At 36.8% G+C, this 22,017-nt stretch overlaps 1 protein-coding gene across 1 annotated transcript; it reads left to right on the top strand.

Annotated features, from left to right (window-relative positions):
• Nucleotides 1-1,391: 1,391 nt before the first annotated feature.
• On the top strand, nt 1,392-5,967 carry LOC121434177 (prolactin-3B1-like). The gene is made up of 5 exons (XM_041633028.1): nt 1,392-1,422; nt 2,453-2,610; nt 4,461-4,568; nt 5,422-5,601; nt 5,779-5,967. Exons 1-5 carry the CDS (start codon nt 1,392-1,394, stop codon nt 5,965-5,967), a joined length of 666 nt encoding a protein of 221 aa, XP_041488962.1.
• The last annotated feature ends 16,050 nt before the right edge of the window (nt 5,968-22,017 follow it).

Below are 22,017 nucleotides of genomic sequence, written 5' to 3'. Positions count from 1 at the left end.
GTGTTGAGACTAAAAAGGCTATTCCAGGTTAGTTCTGCATCTCTGTGCACTTTCCCCTTTGACGTCAGTACACTAAAGGTGAATGAGATACACTGACATCATATGGTGAGAGATAACCTTGAATTTGAACTCTACGTTGGACTTGTCTTACTGGGAGAAATGGGAACACGGTAAGTTGAAATTGCTGATTCATCCTTGGTCAATTTGAGCTGAAATCTTGGACAATAAAGAGCCTAATCCTACCAAAACCAGCTAGAACCTATCAGAATCCATAAGGTAGTTATTGGGGCAATAAGTATAGCAGAACAGAAATGGCCATGGGTTTTACTAACTACCTTAATGATCTGCGTGTGACAGTTCAACTGATTCTATTTTATCAGCGCTATACCAGATAGCAGCACAGCATAGAGGTCTCGGGCAACTGAGTATGGATAGCAAAACATAATACAGTTTCTCACCCCGGCTAAGTTGATCTGCTCCAATTCTCCATTCTTGTTAAGACATGAGATTTCTTCTTCCTCTATTGTACCTTGATACAACAGTTCTGGGTACTTATAATTCTCAACATCAAGAGCATTATACATTGTCCTGAAGCTGGTCACTCACTGTATGCAAACTTTTCATGATATAATGCTATCCTCTTCATGGCTTGTTATTTTAAAACCACGAGAAAAGGTAGCAAAATGAAATTAAAGATTGAGTAGAAAGTACCAATCATATTAGCTAAGCATCCCACCAAGACTTTCAAGTTAACTGAAAGGATTAAAAGTGCCCTTTGAACATTTGTGTTTCTGCTTACTTAACACTGAGGAAGTATCTACTCTGTGAGAAGAAAGTCGTTTGAGTTTGGAGGATACATCAATAAATTCATGTTTTAATAAAATGGTGGGAATAATTAACTGTTTCTAGGGCATGCTGGCCCAAAACTTCAAAGATAACTGAGGGAGGGCATTTGTCACCACCTGCAAATTTTGTGGAACTTAATAGATGACATGACAGAAAGAATATACAACTCTGATCTAGAGAAAAATAAGAGGAAATAAGGATATTTTCCTCCATGACATGACTCTGCGTCATTAATGAACTGAGATGACATTTGTGATTTCCAAAATAATTTGAACCCTGAACATTTTGGCCAAAAGCAAAAACAATACATACAGAGACAGAACTGTGGCAAGAGTAAGGATTATTTCAATACTTCTTACGTGGATAGAATCTTGAAACTTTTACCTAGTCAAAAGACACTGCTTCCTTCTGCACTTAGACTTAAATGGTCATAAGTAGGGAGATTCTGTTAGTATATATAAGAGGAGGTGAATTGCGAGAAGACAGCATTCAGGTGCAGAAGCTTTCTGGTGCTGTAGTCTACACTGCAGCAGATCTTCTCAGAGATGCAGCTGTCACTGGCTCAACTGTCCTTCTGTAAGTAGTAATTCTTTAATGTTTCTCTACTCTCTTAGCGTATTATTTTGTGAAAATGGGTTCTGGTAGAATACATTCTTTGGAGTTATTGGTGTTGTAATATTTGGGAAACTGATGCATTTTATTACTCACCTGGCATCAGGTCAACAATGTGCTGAAAATTAATTTGTAAAACCAGTTGCTGAATTAACCTGGAGATCAATGGTTCTCTTAGGGAATTCTTCTGTAAAAGTGTATGCCAAGCTTATTCTTATATATCACTTTAACTTAGTTTATTCTTATTTTCTTGACATAGCAATAACAGTAAAGAGCGTTACTGGCTTCTGATGGGCACTTTTACCAATCATCCACTGCACAGCACACTTTCTAAAACAAAAAAATAGTACAAAAATGACAAAATAGCTGAAATTGAGAAGTTGGACTTTTTTTGAAAACACAAGCTCAATGGCATACTAGGGTCAGTCACAGAAGGAGATAGTAAATTATGGGTTGTCAGGGTTTGGATGTTTTTCTCCTCAAAAAAGTCCACCTGAGGAACAGTCAGATTTTGGCACATCATTTAAACAAAGAGAGTAGGTTTGTGACTTTACCAATTTGTTACATGCAAAGAAATGGTGAAGAGAAAAACACATTTGTTTTAAAAAGTCATCTTAATATTCAAGAGATATTTGCATGAAAATTAACTTTAATGAGATGGAAAATTAACACAAATTACCAAACCTTAAAAATATTTAAAAAAATGGCTTAAAATCTCTGTCTCAAAACTAATTTTATCTCAAAATGTTTGCAAATTTTGGAAACTCTATGGGGGCAAGCAAAAGCCAAGGTGATTCTCCTACCTCACAATCTGAGGTTTTGGGAAGCATTATTGTTCACCTGAGTTTCTACTTTGGACTACTTATCCCAGATTTCATGTATGTAAACCCAAGTATTGTAGCACAGAGACCTCAGAACAGACTGTGCAGTCTATACAGTGTCACTAATATGTTCTCCATTGAGTGCATCTTCTCATTTTCATTTCTTTTTCTAGCTGGGACACTACTTCTGCTGACAACGTCAAATCTGCTTCTTTGGGAGCATGTGTCCTCCTCACCAACTTCCCGTTTGTCCACTGGAAGCCTATACCAACGTGTGGTTGAACTATCTCACTACACCCATGATCTGGCCTCAAAAGTCTTCACTGACTTTGTAAGTACTGGATCTTCTCTGAAGGGACAATCAGAACACTCAACTAATGAAAGAGTAACCTATTATGAATAACGTTTCAAACACTATATATGTAATGGTGAAATAGTAAATATTTCATTAAAAATTTTAATATTAAAAGATTAAAAATTTCAGTTGACATAAAACATGAGCAAGAGACAATTGGATGATTCATGAAAACTTAAATTTGTAAAAGATGTAGTAACTGTGCAATTTTTAACAATGTTTTTTTTTTCAAGAAACTTCATTAGATATAAAGTACAAAATACATGGATCCCTTTGAACTCCTGTCTTTTGTGAAGGGGTCTTACCTTCACGGGTACTTTCACTTTGCACTCTTTAGATATCTGGCATAGAAGAATTGTTTTGTAATTAATTGCGTGAGTAGATTTGAACTAAACTACAGGAAACCGTGTTAAACAGAAAGAAATAGCTAGTGAGAACACCCCACATGCTTAGAATTGTTGTTTTTCTAAATGCCCCTTGACCAAAGAATCGATAAGGAAAATCTGGTACATTACACAATGGAGCACTACACAGCAGAGAAAAATAACAACATCTTGAATTTTGCAAGAAAATGGGTGGAGCTAGAAAACATCATTTTGAGTGAGGTAACCCAGACACAGAAAGACAGTTATCACATGTACTCACTCATACTCTGTTTTTAAACATGAAGCAAAGAAAACCAGCCCACAAATCACAATCCCAGAGAGTTTAGACAACAATAAGGGCACTAAGAGAGACTTACATATCTAATCTACATGGGAAGTAGAAAAAGACAAGATCTCCTGAGTAAATTGGGAGCATGGGGACTTTGGGGGAGGGTTGAAGGGGAGGGGAGAGGCAGGGAGGGGAACCAGAAAAAGGTAGAGCTCAATAAAAATCAATAAAAAAAATAGTTGGTTTCCAACTTCCAGGGATGAGAGTCTCAGGGCAAAGTACAGGCTGGTTTTCAAAAAATGAATATGTTAGATTTGACTAGGGCAAGTCAATAGTAGAAAAAAATGAATTCAGTGCTAGACTGGAATACGGAGCATATATTTTCAGAATTATGATGAATATACCTCACCCTTGTGATTTTCACTCATGAGCATTTCTTTCATTCTAAAATCCATATCCATAGTTTCTTAAATGTACAATATTCCTAGACATTAATTAAACTTTTACAAATTTAATGATTACTAGTATTAAAAATACACTATAGATAATAAATTCCTTAAGTAAATAAAATCTTTAATTGACTAATATATGTATATATAAATATGATATATGTAGATAGATGTATTTTAATTCTTCATTCACTCACTGATAAGTATTTCTTTAGAATATGTCAAGATTTTATGATTCCTGTTGGCACCACCAATATAATTGCATACTACTTTTATAACTTAAATGGATGCTTAAAGTAAATACATATATTACAATATTTGGTTAAAGGAAATGGACTACTGGGTGTCAATTGTAATATAATTATGAACACACATGTGTTATTGTATGACATTCTTCTCCATAAATAGAAAAAGTGATGCTTAAACGTTTGGTGTTTTACAGTATGTGTGTTACTCAGTGCTCTTTTTAAACAATACCATTTAGGAAGGGCAAAATGACAATAGAATAACAAAGAGAGGAGGAATATTGGTGGGTAAAACATTAGATTGATTCTCCCATGGACAGAAAATGTAGGCACTCTTCTTTTAATTCCTCTGTTTCAATTTCTATATATTTATTATTTGCTAAGACATTTACAGCTATAAAATCTGTTACTGATGTGGTTATAAATGAATTTGTTCAATGTTTAACGCTAAGAAATAAGACCTTTCAATTTCTTCCAGAATATGAAGTTTGGTAGGAGTGTTTGGAAACAGAGCCGGATGATAAGCACATGCCACACTGCTGCTATCCCTACGCCAGAAAACAGAGAACAAGTCCACCAAACAAAAGTAGGTTTCCTCCCTGATTGTGACCCAAACAAGTGATGATTTATACAAGGTAGGTCCGCTGTGTGTGATTACTGAGGCCATAGCACATGTGACAGTCCCGGAGTCTAGAGAAGGGAAGAAGAAGCAACAAACAGACAATGACATCATATAGTTGATAATTTCTCTCTAGCAGCTTAACAAATTGATCTCCTGGAGCACCATTTCTTAAAAACATATTGTCTGTGGATTTATCCTTAATATTATCTAGTAAGCTTTAATATGAGTTTGAAATTCACAGTTGATTCTAATCTTTGTCTTAAAACTTCTGAATATGATTTACACAAAATTTATTATGTGTATGCCTCTTACACATGTAGTGTATTTCTTCTTCATATTCCTTAACAGAACTAGTAACATACACAAACTTCTCTCATAGACAAAATGTGAGTATAATATTGGCAATTGAAGGATGAAAAGGTACAGAAAGTGATCAACATTTCATCAGATCTTCTTATAGTGAAGCCCCCAAAAGCAGTCCATTGTCATGGATTCATTTAATCCCTCAAAAGGTTCTCTATTATGTGGTATTAATAAGACCATAAAGAATTGAGGCTCACCTGGACTTCAGTTGGTAGAACTCACAGTGAAAACAAAACGTGATCAGTTTCACATTTCTCAGAAATCATGGTTAAGGAAAATCAATTCCATTTAAAAAAAAATTGTAATTCTCTGATAGAATATTATTTCTAGAATACACATCACATGCTAAGAAGGGTTTCTATACTCCTATTAATAATAATTCAATACTCAAGCTCATGACCTTCAGTCAGTCACCACATGTGTTAACCCTGAAATCCTCTTCATGATCATTTAGTCGGAAGACCTTCTGAAAGTTACCATCAGTATTCTACAAGCCTGGGGAGATCCCGTGAAGCACATGGCAAATGTAGTGGCTGGGCTTCCGGGTGCATCTGATGTGATGATCTCAAGAACCAAGGAGTTGGAGGAACGAATTCTAGGCCTTCTGGAGGGATTAAAGATCATACTCAGCAGGGTAAGCCCACTTACCCTTCACATTCCTTTGCTTATCACCTATGTGAAAGAATTGATTTGTATAATAAAAAGTGAATTTTTCAATACTTCATTTCTGGGAGATATATATTCATGTACAAGAAAGTATTGCTACCAATTAATGATATTTGTAAATAATCCCTCTCATTTCTATGTTTAGATTCAGCCTGGAGCTGTTGAAATTGAAAACAGTTCCTGGGATGGATGGTCAGATTTGCAGTCGTCTGATGAAGACACTCGGAACATCGCTTTGTACACTCTGGGCCGCTGCGTGCGCAGGGATACACATAAAGTTGACAACTTTCTCAAGGTCTTGAAGTGCCGAGATGTTCATAACAACAACTGCTGAGTTTATAGCCTTATCTTCTGTCATGGAGAAGGCCTTTAATAACCCAGGCTTTCAAAGCTCCATTGAATCTTTACCTTTTGGTTCATTCCTAGGCTTAATGTGTATGTTATTCAGAAATAAACATTGACTATTTGAAAATGTGAAATTCAAAAAGAGGGTTTGTTAATGTCCCTTGGGAATTTAATGTAGAATTTAGTAATGGTATTATGATATCAATATCAAATACTTTTCACAAGAAAGTTTAGTTTGCAAAAGTTAAGAGAGTACTTGTGTTACTTAGAATGAGTGATGATGACTTAACATATTAGAACCAGAGCAAGAGTTTCCCAGTAATCAATGGATCCATTCTGCCAAGAAGATGGACGTTTATGAAAGCAAATAATAAGCAATGAGCCCTTCCTCAAAGTCTCATCACAGACAAGACAATTTATAGTACCATGAAACACATTACACATACATATACACAAATGCATAACGTATATGCAAACACAATGAAATTACAGCATTTATTCCTTTTTCCCTTCCTCCAAGGCCTGTGTATTTCCTTATTGCTTTTTTTCAAATTCATGGTACAGCACGGATGTTCTTCATTGAGCTGCACACTCACTTGCATGCAGGGCTAACCTTACTCAGAACCACACAGTCACAGTTCCCCAAGTCATTTTTTGCTTGGAGAAGTCCTATTTAGGTGGCAATATATTATGAGACTGAGGAGTCCTGGGGAGACACCACACACACACACACACACACACACACACACACACACACACACACGTGCATTCTTCCCAGATAGAGATTCCATGAGAGACCAAATTATAGAAATTTCCTAAGCTCACCGTGCTGAGCCAGTGAAGTGTATTGTGGTTGAATAATAATATGGGTGAGAAGCACAAGAGTAGAAATGGCCCAAAGAATGATTCATCACCAAGTTGCACCCGGACATGTGTGACACCTAAGGAAGCTGCAAACCAGGGGCACAATAAACAGCCAGAACACAACTCTACAGGAGATACGTTGTCCTATCCCAATGGCTCAGCTGGTAGGATCCTTTAATGAAAAGCTCAGTTGGTCTTTACGTCTTCTATGCTGTTTAATGGTCACTGTTAGTACTAGGCTTTTTGGCTCTGTCTTGGTTCTTCCAGGCTGCTTCCCAAGGTCTCTATCCTATCTGAGTAGCTCTACTCCCTTTAGAATGATATTAGCCATCATTACTGCTTATATGCTTTTGAGAATGGAGAGGCCTAATGAATCTCTCCAGTTTCAAGGGTTTCTGAAGAATTTTAAGGAGTTTGCTTCCTGTGCTAAGAGAACTTTCTTGCAAACATTCAAGATGAGCACGTAAGGGCGTGGGGGGGTAGAGCAAAGATTTATTTGTATACCCAGCAAAACATGGAAACATGGGGCACACTATAAAACTTAGGCAAAGCCCAACTTGTAGAACTCTCCTTGATCTCAAATAGGCAGTAATTGATCTCTGAGGCTTCATGAAGCACAAGTGATCTCTCTTTTTCTTTTTTCAAGCAAATAAGTTCATGTCTGCCTCTTCTAGGATCAAATGATCTCTACTTTCTCCTTGCAGTATAGCATATCAGAGAGCATATCTCATCATTATTACAGTTTATATGTGTGTGGGATTAAATAGACCTAGTTAATTTAGTCAAGTGAAGGTACTTTCTGAATATATCCAGGTTTTCCCCCGGTGCATAAAGAACTTTTCTTCAGGATGGAATGTTTCTGTTTGTTAGAACACCTATTCTTTCACAACCTCTGCTTTTAACAGCTGACATTAATAATAATAAAAAAAAACTGCCTCCTAAGATGGGAGGCTTACTCTCAGAGAAAACTGTTGTAACAGTGGGCTCACTTCCTTATTTCCATAACAGAAAACCTATCTCAGATGAGGTCCCAAGGTTTGGGCACCACAAATGAGGAGACAAAGACAAAACTCAATCACAGTAAGGTCAGAGAGAATATTTAGAATCCAAAAACCAAGTGCTCCATCACAAACCTGAGCTTTCCTGCCTCCTGGCCAACCTCTCCTTATGCAGATGGCTCAATAGACCGTGGAATGTATATATTCTACAAATTGTCACAAAGAGAATAAAATAAATTAACAACAAACTTAAAGCATTTCCTACAATTGTGAGAAACATGAAATTCAACAGTCTGAGCAATCTTTATATGACCACCATCAGGCTGAGAGGATAGATCTTTGGATAAACTGCTTCCCTGTCATCTTGAAGACAAGTTTGATATCTAAAATCAAAGTATAGACAGATACCTGGCATGCTGGCATGTGCCAGTCCTGGTGTGATAGACACAATAAGGTCCTGACTCACACTCCAGCTATGCTACCCTGATTTATGAGATTCAAGCAAATACAACAACCTTTTCAAAAGCAAGTAAAAAATTCCTAAAAATGACAAGAGGGTTGTATCCTGAACTCTGTCTTTATGTATACACGGTATTTTAAAAAACCACACAAAAAGACCTAGAAACACTGGGATAATACCAAAATCAAAAGGTTCCCAATTCTTTTTAATCTGTCCATCCAATGTGAATTTATATAAAAGTTAAAGCCTCAGACTCAAATTATAGCATCAAAGAATCTATCAACAAGAACAACTTCCTGGATTCCAACCCCAGGGGCCAGTTCACTATGAGATTTCTTGATGGATGCTTTTGGACAAAAAGATTCGTGGGCAGACAGGTGGATCTGTAAGCCCATAAAATGAGCTTCTATGGTCTCTATAAAGCAAGAAACAAGACGACAAAGATGACCTAGTTGTTGAAATTGAGAAGTTGAACTTAATTGAAAACATAGGATTCAATAGTCTAATTGTTTTAGTCACAGGAGGAAGTAAATTATGCTGTTTGAGGGTTTGGGTATTTCTTTTATTCCATAATCCACTTAAGGAGGAGCTAGGTTCTGCAACCTTAATTAGACAATGACAGTAGATTTGGAACTTTACCAATTAATTACGTGAGATAAATGGCAAATGGAAAAGAAGGCCAGTGTTAACAAGTCACCTTAAGTTTCAGTGATATTTGTCAGAAAAATTAATTAATAAACTAATTAAAATGTGTTTAATGAAGTTAAAAATGAATTCAAATTCCCAGTCCTTTTAAATACACAGAGAATGGCTTGAAGACTCTGGCTCAGGATTAATCTCAACTAAAATTTTATTGAGTTGCGAAACTCTGATGAGGCAAGTCTAAGCTGAGAGAATTCTCCTACTTCTCAACCTGTGGATGGGAGAAATACAAAGATTTACTTGTTTTCTCATTGGACTGTTGTTCCAAACTCTATCAATACAAATCAAATATTGTAGCATAGGAAACTCTGAACAGACAGTGTATCTTACACAATGTTACTAACGCAACTTCATTTGACTAGGTGACCTCAGTATCATTTCTCCTTATAGCCAGGACACTGCTTTTGCTGGCAGTATGAAACCTGCTCCTTTGGGAGCATGTGACCACCTCACCCAATTCCCTGGTGTCCACTGGAAGCCTAAACCGATGTGTGGTTGAACTATCACACTATACCCACGACTTGCCTCACAAGTGTTCATTGATTTGGTAGGTAGTATACTCCCTTTAGGTTTCTATTATGAAGGAGCAATCAAAAAATTCTACTTTTAAAACATAACCCATCATGAATCAAATTGCAAATGCAGTATTTAATAAGTAAAAAACAGACCTGATTACATGAGCAAGGAGATTGGTAAGTTTCATTAAAATTTAGGCTTGTAAATAAAAGCAGTAAATGTTCAATTTTTATCAACTAACTAAAAAAAAAGCAGCAACATGTAGGCTGAGGATGTTTGTTCATTTCCTGGCAACCCAGACCTAAAAAAAGCACACAGAAATTATATTAATTGCAATACTTTTTGTTAGTGCTTTAATTTCCAAACAACAGGAGAATACTAAAGAAAGTTAGAGTATTGTAAGGTAGAAAATTATATTACTTATGCAAAGGGCAGAAAATGCAGACAGTGTTTGCTTTGTTCCTTTGATTTACTTATCATTTGTTAAAATAATTTTTATAAAATGCATTACTGATGTGATCATAACTGTATTTATTCAGTATTTATCCCAAATAAAGAAACCTTTGCATTTCTTGCAGAATATGAAGTTTGATGGGGAAACCTGAACACAGAACCTGATGTTAAGCACCTGCCACACTGCCTCTATCTCTGCTCCAAAGAACTGTGAGCAGGCTCACCAAATAAAATCAGGTTTCCTCCTGGTTTTCCCAAAATCAACTGAAGTAATGTACAGCATATTTGTGTTTGTGTGGCTTCTAGGACCACAGCAGGTGTGATAATCTCAGAGACAAGAGAAGGGAAGAAGAGTCAACAATAATAATATGGTTGATAATTTCACTCTAAGACAAAGGCTTGTTCATATGATGGCATGGCAATAAACTGAACATTCAGAGCACCGTGTTTCCACTGCACATTTTCTGTGGGGTTATTTTTATTATGTCCTGGGAAGCATTAATATGATATGGAATTTCCTGGTTGACTATACATTTATATGTGGGTGGAAAAGCTGCAGATACAGCAGTCTTTATGGAATAATAGTAATACCTCTTCTGGAAGCATATTACTTAATGACAATGACTCATTTCTTTTCCATTTGAAAGACTCTCTTGGTTGTACTTCTGTTTCTTCATTATTTGTGAAGACCTCCACAACTGCTCAGTTTCATCTTGCATTTCAAGTGAATGTGAGCTGAAATGGGGGTTTCTTTGCATAATTTACATTACTCTTGATGATAACCTTTGCTATGACGAGGACTACATATCTTAGCACTTATAACATCTTTACTCCAAGTTTCTGTAATAAACAACATGAAAATGAATTACACAAAACTTTAAATGTGGGCTTGTCTCACACATATAGTCTGTTTCTCCTTCATGTTCACTATTAGTACCAGACACCTAAACACAAACTCTTTTCTGGAATAAGTGTGAGTACAATAATGGTAATTGAGGAAACAAGAGGTATAGGAAGAGGTGAACCTTTGCTCAGATCTACTTCTCTAGAATCTTCAAATGGCAGTTTATTAACACTGATTTATTTAAGCCTCACAAATGTTCTCTTATATAGAGTATTATTAGGACCATAAAAATCTGAGGATCTAAAAGCTTATATAGAGATTATATCACCTGAATCCTAAAAAAGAATATTAATCTGAAATTCATTCATTTCACATATTCAATTCTTTTTTTTTTTTTTTTTTTTGGTTTTTCGAGACAGGGTTTCTCTGTGGCTTTGGAGCCTGTCCTGGAACTAGCTCTTGTAGACCAGGCTGTCAGACATTCAATTCTAATCCCTAGGCGACAAAGATCCAAGTAAAGAATTTTACTATCAACATTTGGACTGTGCCTTTCCTTCACATGTCCAAGTAAAGAATTTTACTATCAACATTTGGACTGTGCCTTTCCTTCACATGTCTTCCATGTCTCTTTTTATTGTCAAGTGTTTATGAGATTCCCTCACCATTTCATTTTTTTATTGCATTACCAGAACAGTATCTAACAGACATAGCATCATTATATTCATATATTTTCTGGCAGTGAATACACATTTATAAGCTCAGAATTTCATGCTGGGGTTAAATGCAACACTGAGTCATTGCTCTTTTCTGGTACCATAGAAAAAATGGGATGCTATACTAGAAGCAAGAAGTCATCTTATACTGAGGGCATTATGATTCTGAATGTCTTCTTTCATTGTACTTCTATTTTAATATCCTCTAATGATATATAGAGCACAGGTACGTGTATGAAATAACAATTGTTGCATCAGTGTGAAAATGATTTGGGTCACTGACCTTGGACAGAGTAGTCATCTGTTTTATGTCAGTGAAGTCCCATAGAAACCTATAGTGCTCATGCAAATCTGGTTTCCCAGGGACAAGTGAAGTAATCAAGCAGAATAATCTTACCTTTACTACGGACAGTAGAGTGTACAGTGAAACATGATCAGAGTGACATTCATCAGAAATCATTGTTAAGGAAAAAAACCTAACGATTCCATTCGAAAAAAAAAGTTATAGTTCAGCGACAGAATATCATCATTACTGCATTTCACATCATGTGTTAAAAAGATTTTATATATTCTTTTTAATAGAAAACAATAATGGAGCTCATGCCCTTCATTCAACCTCCATATATATTAACCCTGCTGTGTTTCATTTATTTTAATGAGATATTGTTGATGATTGCTTAGTCAGAAGACCTTCTGAAAGTGAGCACCAGTGTTTTACAAGCCTGGGAAAGCCTCTGAAGCACATGGTGGCTGCAGTGGCTGCTTTTTCCAGAGCCATCTGATGCCATGCCGTCCAGAACTAAAAAGTTGGAGGAATGAATTCTAGGCTTCAGGAAAACTGAAGACCACACTCGGCAGGGTAAGCCCACTCACTCTTCACAGTCCTTTGCTTATCTCCTCCATGAAAGAGGTGGTTTGTTTAAAGAAAAATGAATTTTTCAATGCTTCATTTCTAAAATTGAAATTTTATATATATACATATGTGTTTATTCAATTCATTTGCAGCCTTGCCAACATGGAGAAGTCATTTGTAAATCTATCTTATTTAGTTTCTTTATTGAGAACCACAAAGCCAGTACTCTCAATAATAGTAGCTGATCCTTCTAATTACTCAGAGTAGCTTTCATAGGTGAGATTGTTATTCCTAACTAACTCAGAAAATCTTCTAATGGTCATGCCTGGAACTCTGAAACCTTGACATCATTATGGAAATGTTTGATGTTTTCAAGGAATTGTGAGACTAAGTCATATGAGGAATAGGTCGAATTTAAAGAAAGAAGAATAAAAGAAATTCTGTCTAAGCCTATAAGAATGAAGAATGCCTCAAGAATGTGCTTTTATTGACCTTTTGTCAAATGCATGTATACTTTTCAAACATTTTCCAGATTCTTTCACTCAGTCTACTCCTTATGAACATATCTCTTCTGAGACCAATGACACACAAAATACATAATATGTATTCCCATATGATGCTTTCTTTTAGAGGCCTAATGCCTTAGCCCATATACATGAAGAAGCCTCTCTATACTAATATATTTTATATCCAGCACAATACAATCTTTATTAGTCTTACATAATGAGGCTAATGAAATGGCTCAGTTTAGAAATGGCTTCCTTGCTAGAAGGATTTTGATTACAGAATGCACATAAAAATAAAAAGATGGAGCGACTACTCCTTGCTATCTAACCATTAGGAAGACAGAAAGAAAGAGGTCACTGGTGAGTCTTTTCTAGATAAAAGGTATCTCAAGAGAACTAAAATTGTGGAAGAAAGAAGTCAGCAGTGGATATTTAAACAATGTTGACTTCTAAAATCTTTTAATGCGTGTGTTTCCTTTAATTTTCCTCCTTCCAATCATTGCCATGTTGTCCTATCCTCTTCATGGCCACTTTTTTTATTAATTTTAATCACATGTGCATATATATTTGCATATTTATGTATATATGCATAGTGTTACTTGTTGCTGATACATAAGTTTTCAACATTCAACATTTGCTATTAGACAACTAACAGGTGTGTATTTCCTTAGGTAAAGCTACTTATCTGACCTTCAACAATCTTTGGTTGCCTGAAGCTCTTTGTATAGAGTTGGTGGCTTTTTAAACATTCTATAAGCTGTTCAGATACATGTATGAAACATCTATGAATCTTCCTAATAACTGAACTCAACGGCATTTTTGGAGGGGTTTTAATCTCATAACATTTTGTTTTTGTTTGGGTTTTGTTTTTAGTAATTTATTTGTTTTCTAATGTTAGGAAAACAGAAATATTGTGGATTTGTGTGAGTGGAGAGATGAGGAGGATTTGGAAAACTTGGGGGAAGGAAAACAGTGATCAGAATTTGTAATATAAAAAGTCTGTTTTCAATAAAAACAGAATTTGTTTTAATTTAATTTTATTCTTAACCACTTGTACCACATTGCTATTTAGTATTCCCATCATGAAGCATGTATCATACCCAATTAAGTAGGATGCTTAGTGATAGCTCTTCCCAGCAGATTTAGAAGCACCTTCCAGTGATACAAGAGTTAGAGCACAAAGGGAACACTTCCAGTTCACTCTTAGAGTTACCTCTCCAAGTACTGAAAACAATATGCAGAGCATCATAAAAAATAGCGTCTCCATCCAGTTCTGGAAGACAACCAGCGGCAACAGCAATAGTCTTTATGTTTCAGGAGGTGACAGTGGTTCTAACCTACAGGTGATGACATATGTGCAGGGTGTGGTAATCTCATATACAAGAGAAGGAAAGAAGAAACAACAAAGACAATCACTTCATAGAGAGAGATGATAATTCATACTCTAAGACAAATGTTTCATCACATGATTACAGGTTCATAATTTGCTATTCAGAGTGTCAGGTTTTTCCATGATACTTCCTTTGGCATCATTCTTAATATTATCTATACTGTTCTAATCTGAATTGGACATCCCTGGTTGAATATACTTTATTATGTATGTGGAGAACTGACAATACAGTAATGTTGAAGTTATAGTACTAAAGTTTGCTCCTCAGAAAGCATATTATTGGTTGTCTCAGCTTTTCATATTCAAGAATGTCTTGGTCCTTTCTTGTCATTGTGCAACCCTCCATAAAAAAGAGGTGAAAGGAGGACTCCTTTATATACTCAACTTGTTACTGATGATAGCTTGTGCTCCTAAAGAGGATTGCATACTTTGGCATCTGTAACATAAATTCTCATGATTTCTTCTCGCCCTGTCTCTGTCATAACCTGAATATGATTTACTGAAAACTTACATACACATCTTATACATATGATATATTTCCCCTTCATGTTCATTGCTAGAATCAGAAAGCAAAAAGCAAACTATTCTCATGATTAAAGTGTGAGTATATAATAGTCGTAAATGAAGTAAGAAGAGTTAGAGGAAGAGATTAGCATTTGCTCAGATATACTTACCTAGAATCCTCAAAATTCAGTCCAAGGGCACCGATTTATTTAATCCTTATAAAAGTTCGCTAATGTGAGGTATTCTTAGGACCATACAGAATTGAGGCTTCAGCTCTTTATAGAGCTTATAGAGATAGCATCACATGAATCCTAAGTAGAATATGAATCTGAGATTTAGTCACCTGAAACCTTCATTCCTAATCCCTTGGCAGAAAAGATTCAGGTAATAGATTTTGCTATCACCACTTGGCCTGCATTTTCCTCCACAGGCTATACATATTTCCTGTAAACTGTCCAGGAGATTCTCTCAGCACTTCAATTTCATTACCAAGACAGTGGCTAACAGACATGGCAATAAGCAATGTAAAACAGAGATGGCATTGAGATAGATTTCTGATGTTGATCACAGACTGAGCAGATCAAAATTTCATTGTTATTGTCACTGATACTGACATTAAAAGAGATGCTGAGTCATTGTCTGCCTTCAGTAACTGTTAAAAGTTTGTTGCTGAAGACAAGAAGATGTCATCTCTACAGGGGACATTGTGATTTAGAATGTATCATTTTCTTCATTGTGCCTCTATTTTAATATTTGCTAGTTGTATATAAAACAAGAGTGCATATGAGTGACCAGTTGGCTCATTTGTGAGACAGTTGATTTGGGCCACTGATCATTGAATTTGCAGACATCTGTTTTACCCCAATAAAGTCCTGTGGACATTTAATGTTTCTAAGCAATACTTGGTTTCTAATGGACAATAGAAACAACCTAATAGAAGATTCTCTCATGGAGTTCAGATGATAGCATGTACAATATCAGTTTGACATTCACCAGAATACAATTGTTAAGCTCTATTTTTCTTTGAGCAAATTGCAATTATTTGAGGAAAATAGACATTTCTATACTGCACATTATGTATCAAATAGATTTCTATATGCTTATTAATAGCAAATAGGTACTGGAACTTAAAACCTTCATGCAGCCACCACATGTACCTACCCTAATGTGTTTTACTCATGTTAATGAAACATTCTTTAATGATGTATACATAGATAGCTAATATTGAACATCACTGTTTTACAAACTTCTGAAGTACACCATGCCTGCACTGTCTGCTCTTTCAGAAACATTGTTGAGAACAATAGAGCTGGAGGAAAGATTTCTAGACTTTTGGAGGACTGAAGACTGTGCTCAGCAGGGTAAATCCACTGACTCTTCAAATTTCATAGCTTAACTCGAGCCCAAAAAGGTCATTTCTATGATGTGAAACAAAGTTTTCTTATACATTTGCAAGAATGCAATTTAACTATCCAATTCATTCAGGCCATGACACTAAGGAACTGCTGCTCATAAGTTCTTTTGCAAGGATCTTTACTGAGAATATCAGACACACACATAATCACAACAGAAAGTAGGTGTTCCTCATAGTAACTCAGAAAGTGTTTTTTTATTTTTATTTTTTGATCTTTCTTTTTTTATTTTTTAAACTTTTTTTTATTGAGAAAAGGAGAAATAAAAAACAAGTTTCCACCTCCTCCCAGCCTCTCACTTCCCTCCCCCTCCTCCCACCCTTCTCCCCCTCCTCCTATCCCTCTACTCCCCCCACTCCTCTCCCCCTCCCTCTCCAGTCCAAAGAGCAGTCTGAGTTCCCGGCCCTGTGGTAAGTCCCAGGTCCTCCCGCCTCCATCCATATCAAGGAAGGTGAACATCCAAACTGGCTAGGCTCCCACAAAGCCAGCACATTACCTTGGATCAAAACCCCGTGCCATTGTCCTTGGCCTCTCATCAGCCCCCATTGTTCGCCATGTTCAGAGAGTCCAGTTTCATCCCATGCTTCTTCAGTCACAGTCACTTGGCCTTGGTGAGTTCAAAAAAGATCAGCTCCACTGTCTTAGTGGGTGGGTGCACCCCACGTGGTCCCGACTTCCTTGCTCATGCTCTCTCTCCTTCCGCCCATCACTGGGACCTTGGGAGCTCAGTCCAGTGCTACAGTGTGGGTCTCCGTCTCTATCTCCATCCATCACCAGATGAACGTTCTATGATGATTTGCAAGATATTCATCAGTATTGCTATAGGACAGGGTCATTTCAGGTTCCCTATCCTCAGCTGCCCAAGGAACTAACCGGGGACCTCGGCTTGGGCATTTGGGAGCCACTCTAGGTTCAAGTCTCTTGCCACCCCTAAGGTGGCTCCCTTAACTAAGAATTGTGCTTCCGTGCTCCCCTATCCAACCTTCCTTTATCCCAATCCTCCTTTTTCCCCAAGTTCCCCCCATCCTCCCCTTCTCCCTTTTCTCTCCCCATCTCCCCTTACCCCCATCCCATCTCACCCCCAAGATCCCAATTTTCTCCCCAGCAACTTTGTCTACTTCCCATAGCCAAGAGGACAACTATATGTTTTTCCTTTGGATCACCTTCTTACTTAGCTTCTTTAGGATCACCAATTGTAGACTCCGTGACCATTATTTATGGCTAGAAACCAATTATGAGTGAGTACATACCATGTTCATCTTTTTGGGTCTGGGATACCTCACTCAGGATAGTGTTTTCTATTTCCATCCATTTGCATGCAAAATTCGAGAAGTCATTGTTTTTTACCGCAGCATAGTACTCTAATGTGTAGATATTCCACACTTTCTTCATCCATTCTTCCATTGAAGGGCATCTAGGTTGTTTTCAGGTTCTGGCTATTACAAATAATACTGCTATGAACATAGTTGAACAAATGCTCTTGTCATATGATAGGGCATCTCTTGGGTATATACCCAAGAGTGGTATTGCTGGGTCCAGGGGTAGGTTGATCTCGAATTTCCTGAGAAACTGAAACACTGATTTCCAAAGTGGTTGCACAAGATTGCATTCCCACCAGCAATGGATGAGGATACCCCTTCCTCCACAGCCTCTCCAGCAAAGGCTATCATTGGAGTTTTTTATTTTAGCCCATCTGAGAGGTGTAAGATGATATCTCAAAGTTGTTTTGATTTGCATTTCCCTGATCGCTAAGGAGGTTGAGCATGACATTAAGTGTATTTTGGCCATTTCAACTTCCTCTGCTGAGAATTCTCTGTTCAGTTCAGTGCCCCATTTTTTAATTGGGTTAATTAGCATTTTAAAGTCTAGTTTCCTGAGTTCTCTATATATTTTGGAGATCAGACCTTTGTCTGTTGCGGGGTTGGTGAAGATCTTCTCCCAGTCAGTAGGTTGCCTTTTTCTCTTAGTGACAGTGTCCTTTGCTTTACAGAAGCTTCTCAGTTTTAGTAGGTCCCAATTATTCAATGTTGCCCTTAATGTCTGTGCTGTTGGGGTTACACATAGGAAGCGATCTCCTGTGACTATCTGTTGTAGGGTACTTCCCACTTTCTCTTCTATCAGGTTCAGGGTGTTCTGACTGATAGTGAGGTCCTTAATCCATTTGGACTTGAGTTTTGTGCATGGTGATAGATATGGGTCTATTTTCAATCTTCTACAGGTTGACATCCAGTTATGCCAACATAATTTTTTGAAGATGCTTTCGTTCTTCCATTGTATACGTTTGGCTCCTTTATCAAAAATGAGGTGTTCATAGGTTTGTAGGTTAAAATTCGGGTCTTCTATACGATTCCATTGGTCGACTTCTCTGTTTTTATGCCAGAACCACACTGTTTTCATCACTGTAGCTCTGTAATAGAGTTTGAAGTCAGGGATGGTAATGCCTCCAAACAATCCTTTATTGTATAGGATTGTTTTGTCTATCCTGGGTTTTTTGTTTTTCCATATAAAGTTGATTATTGTCCTCTCAAGGTCTGTGAAGAATTTTGATGGGACCTTGATGGGGATTGCACTGAATCTATAAATTGCCTTTGGTAGAATTGCCATTTTTACTGTGTTGATCCTCCCAATCCAAGAGCAAGGGAGGTCCTTCCATTTTCTGGTATACTCCTCAGTTTCTTTCTTCAATGCCTTAAAGTTCTTGTCAAATAGATCTTTCACTTCCTTGGTTAGAGTTACCCTAAGATATTTCATGCTGTTTGTGGCTATCGTGAAAGGTGAAGCTTCTCTGATTTCCCTCTCTGCTTCCATATCCTTTGTGTATAAGAGGGCGTCTGATTTTTTGGAGTTGATCTTGTATCCTGCCACATTATTAAGCTGTTTATCAGCTGTAAAAGTTCTTTGGTGGAGTTTTGGGTTCGCTTATGTACACTATCATATCATCTGCAAAATAACGAAAGTTTCACTTCTTCCTTTCCAATTCGAATCCCCTCGATCCCCTTATGTTGTCTTATTGCTATTGCTAGAACTTCAAGCACTATATTGAAGAGGTACGGCGAGAGTGGACAGCCTTGTCGTGTTCCTAAGTATAGTGGGATGGCTTTAAGTTTCTCTCCATTTAATTTGATGTTAGCTGTCAGCTTGCTGTATATAGCTTTTATTATATTTAGGTATGACCCTTGTATCCCTAATCTCTCCAATACTTTTATCATAAAGGGATGTTGAATTTTGTCAAATGCTTTTTCAGCATTTAATGAAATGATCATAAGGTTTTTTTCTTTCAGTTTATTTATATGCTGGATTACATTGATAAATTTTCGTATGTTGAACCAGCCCTTCATCCCTGGGATGAAGCCTACTTGATCATAATGGATAATTTTTCTAATGTGTTCTTGGATTCGGTTTGCCAGTATTTTGTTAAGGATTTTTGCCTCGATGTTCATGAGTGAGATTGGTCTATAAATCTCTTTCTTGGTTGAGTCTTTGTGCGGTTTTGGTATCAGAGTAATTGTAGCTTCATAAAAGGAATTTGGCAATGCCTCTTCTGTTTCTATATTGTGAAATACATTAAGGAGTATAGGTATTAGGTATTCTTGGAAGTTCCTGTAGAATTCCGCATTGAAACCATCTGGTCCTGGGCTTATTTTGGTAGGGAGGTTTTTGATGACAGCTTCTAATTCTCCGCGACAAACAGGTCTATTTAGATTGTTCACCTGGTCCTGGTTTAACTTTGGTATATGGTATTTATCTAAAAAAGTGTCCATTTCCTTTACATTTTCCAGTTTTGTGGCATATAGGCTTTTGTAGTAAGATCTAATGATTCTCTGAATTTCGTCTGTGTCTGTGGTTATGTCCCCCTTTTCATTTCTGATCTTATTAATTTGCAAATTCTCTCTCTGCCATTTGATTAGTTTGGATAGGGGTTTGTCAATCTTGTTGATTTTCTCCAGGAACCAGCTTTTTGTTTCATTGATTCTTTGTATTGTTTTCTGTGTTTCTATTTTGTTGATTTCTGCCCTCAGTTTGATTATTTCCAGTCTTCTACTCCTCCTAGGTGAGTCTGCTTCTTTTTTTTTTCTAGAGCTTTCAGGTGTGCTGTTAAGTCTACAATGTGAGCTTTCTCTGTTTTCTTTAAGTGGGCACTTAGTGCTATGAACTTTCCTCTTAGGACTGCTTTCATAGTGTCCCATAAGTTTGAGTATGTTGTTTCTTTATTTTCATTGTATTCCAGGAAGACTTTAATTTCTTTCTTAATTTCTTCCTTAATCCAGGTATGTTTCAGTAGTTGACTGTTCAGTTTCCATGAATTTGTAGGCTTTCTGGGGTAGCATTGTTGTTCAATTCTAACTTTAATCCATGGTGATCTAAGACACAGGTGGTTACTAATATTTTTTTGTAACTGTGGATGTTTGCTTTGTTACCAACTATGTGGTCGATTTTTGAGAAGGTTCCATGAGCTGCAGAGAAGAAGGTATATTCTTTTCTATTTGGGTGGAATGTTCTATAGATGTCTGTTAAGTCCATTTGATTCATTACCTCCATTAATTCTCTTTTTTCTCTTTTAGGTTTCTGTCTGATTAACCTGTCCATTGGTGAGAGAGGAGTGTTGAAGTCTCCTACTATTAGTGTGTGCGGTTTGATGGCTGCCTTGAGTTTTAGCAATGTTTATTTTATGTACGTGGGTGCTTTTATATTAGGGGCATAGATGTTCAGGATTGAGACTTCATCCTGATGAACTGTTCCTGTTATGAATATAAAATGCCCCTCTCCATCTCTTCTGATTGATTTAAGTTTGAAGTCAATTTTGTTAGAGATTACTATGGCCAACACCTGCTTGTTTCTTGGGTCCATTTGCTTGATAAGCCTTTTCCCAGCTCTTTACTCTGAGTAGGTGCCTGTCTTTGTGGTTGAGGTGTGTTTCTTGTAAATAGCAGAATGTTGGAACCTGTTTTCGTATCCAATCTCTTAGCCTGTGCCTTTTAATAGGTGAGTTGAGTCCATTGACATTAAGTGATATTAATGACCAGTGGTTGTTAACTCTGGTCATTTTTTTATTCGTAGAGTTTGTGTGTTTCCCTTCTTTGATTTGTGTTGGTGAAGGGTCTCTAGATGACTGAGTTATTGTGGTCATTGTTGGACTCCTTGGTTAGTGATTTTCCTTCTAATACTTTCTGTAAGGCTGGATTTGTGGCTGCGTATTATTTAAATTTGTTTTTATCCTGGAAAATTTTATTTTCTCCATTTATAGTGAATGAAAGCTTGGCTGGGTATAGTAATCTGGGCTTGCATCCATGGTCTCTCAGTTTCTGCAGTACATCTATCCAGGACCTTCTGGCTTTCATGGTTTCCATGGAGAAGTCAGGTGTAAGTCTTATAGGTTTACCTTTATAAGTAATTTGGCCTTTTTCCTTTGCAGCTCTTAATATTCTTTCCTTATTCTTTATGCTTTGTGTTTTGATAATTATATGGCGAGGGGATTTTTTTTTTGATCCAGCCTATTCGGTGTTCTGTATGCTTCTTCAACCTTCATAGGTATATCTTTCTTTAGGTTGGGAAAGTTTTCTTCTATAATTTTATTAAATATAATTTTCTGGACCATTGAGCTGCACTTCTTCTTCTTCTTCTACTCCTATTATTCTTAGGTTTGGTCTTTTTATTGTGTCCCATATTTCCTGAATATTTTGTGATGAGAGTTTGTTGGACTTGCTGTTTTCTTTGATCAGTGTGTTTATTTTCGCTATGGTATCTTCAGAATCTGAGATTCTTTCTTCTAACTCTTGTATTCTGTTGGTTATGCTTGTTTCTGTAGACTCTGTTTGTTTACTTA

This window comes from Microtus oregoni, unplaced genomic scaffold (assembly GCF_018167655.1).
Source record: "Microtus oregoni isolate MIOR12 unplaced genomic scaffold, Mior012 000042F_ref0000377, whole genome shotgun sequence".
In the NCBI taxonomy this organism is placed as follows: domain Eukaryota; kingdom Metazoa; phylum Chordata; class Mammalia; order Rodentia; family Cricetidae; genus Microtus; species Microtus oregoni.
The sequence above is the reverse complement of the archived record's forward strand: the minus strand, read 5'-3'. Positions and strand labels throughout refer to the sequence as shown.

What these genes read in the sequence shown, in the direction of transcription:
- LOC121434177 (XM_041633028.1), top strand. Translation starts at nt 1,392, where the DNA reads ATGCAGCTGTCACTGGCTCAACTGTCCTTCT. An exon ending in ACTGGCTCAACTGTCCTTCT is followed by an intron (nt 1,423 to 2,452) that starts GTAAGTAGTAAT and finishes TTCTTTTTCTAG; the next exon opens with CTGGGACACTACTTCTGCTG. An exon ending in AACAAGTCCACCAAACAAAA is followed by an intron (nt 4,569 to 5,421) that starts GTAGGTTTCCTC and finishes ATGATCATTTAG; the next exon opens with TCGGAAGACCTTCTGAAAGT.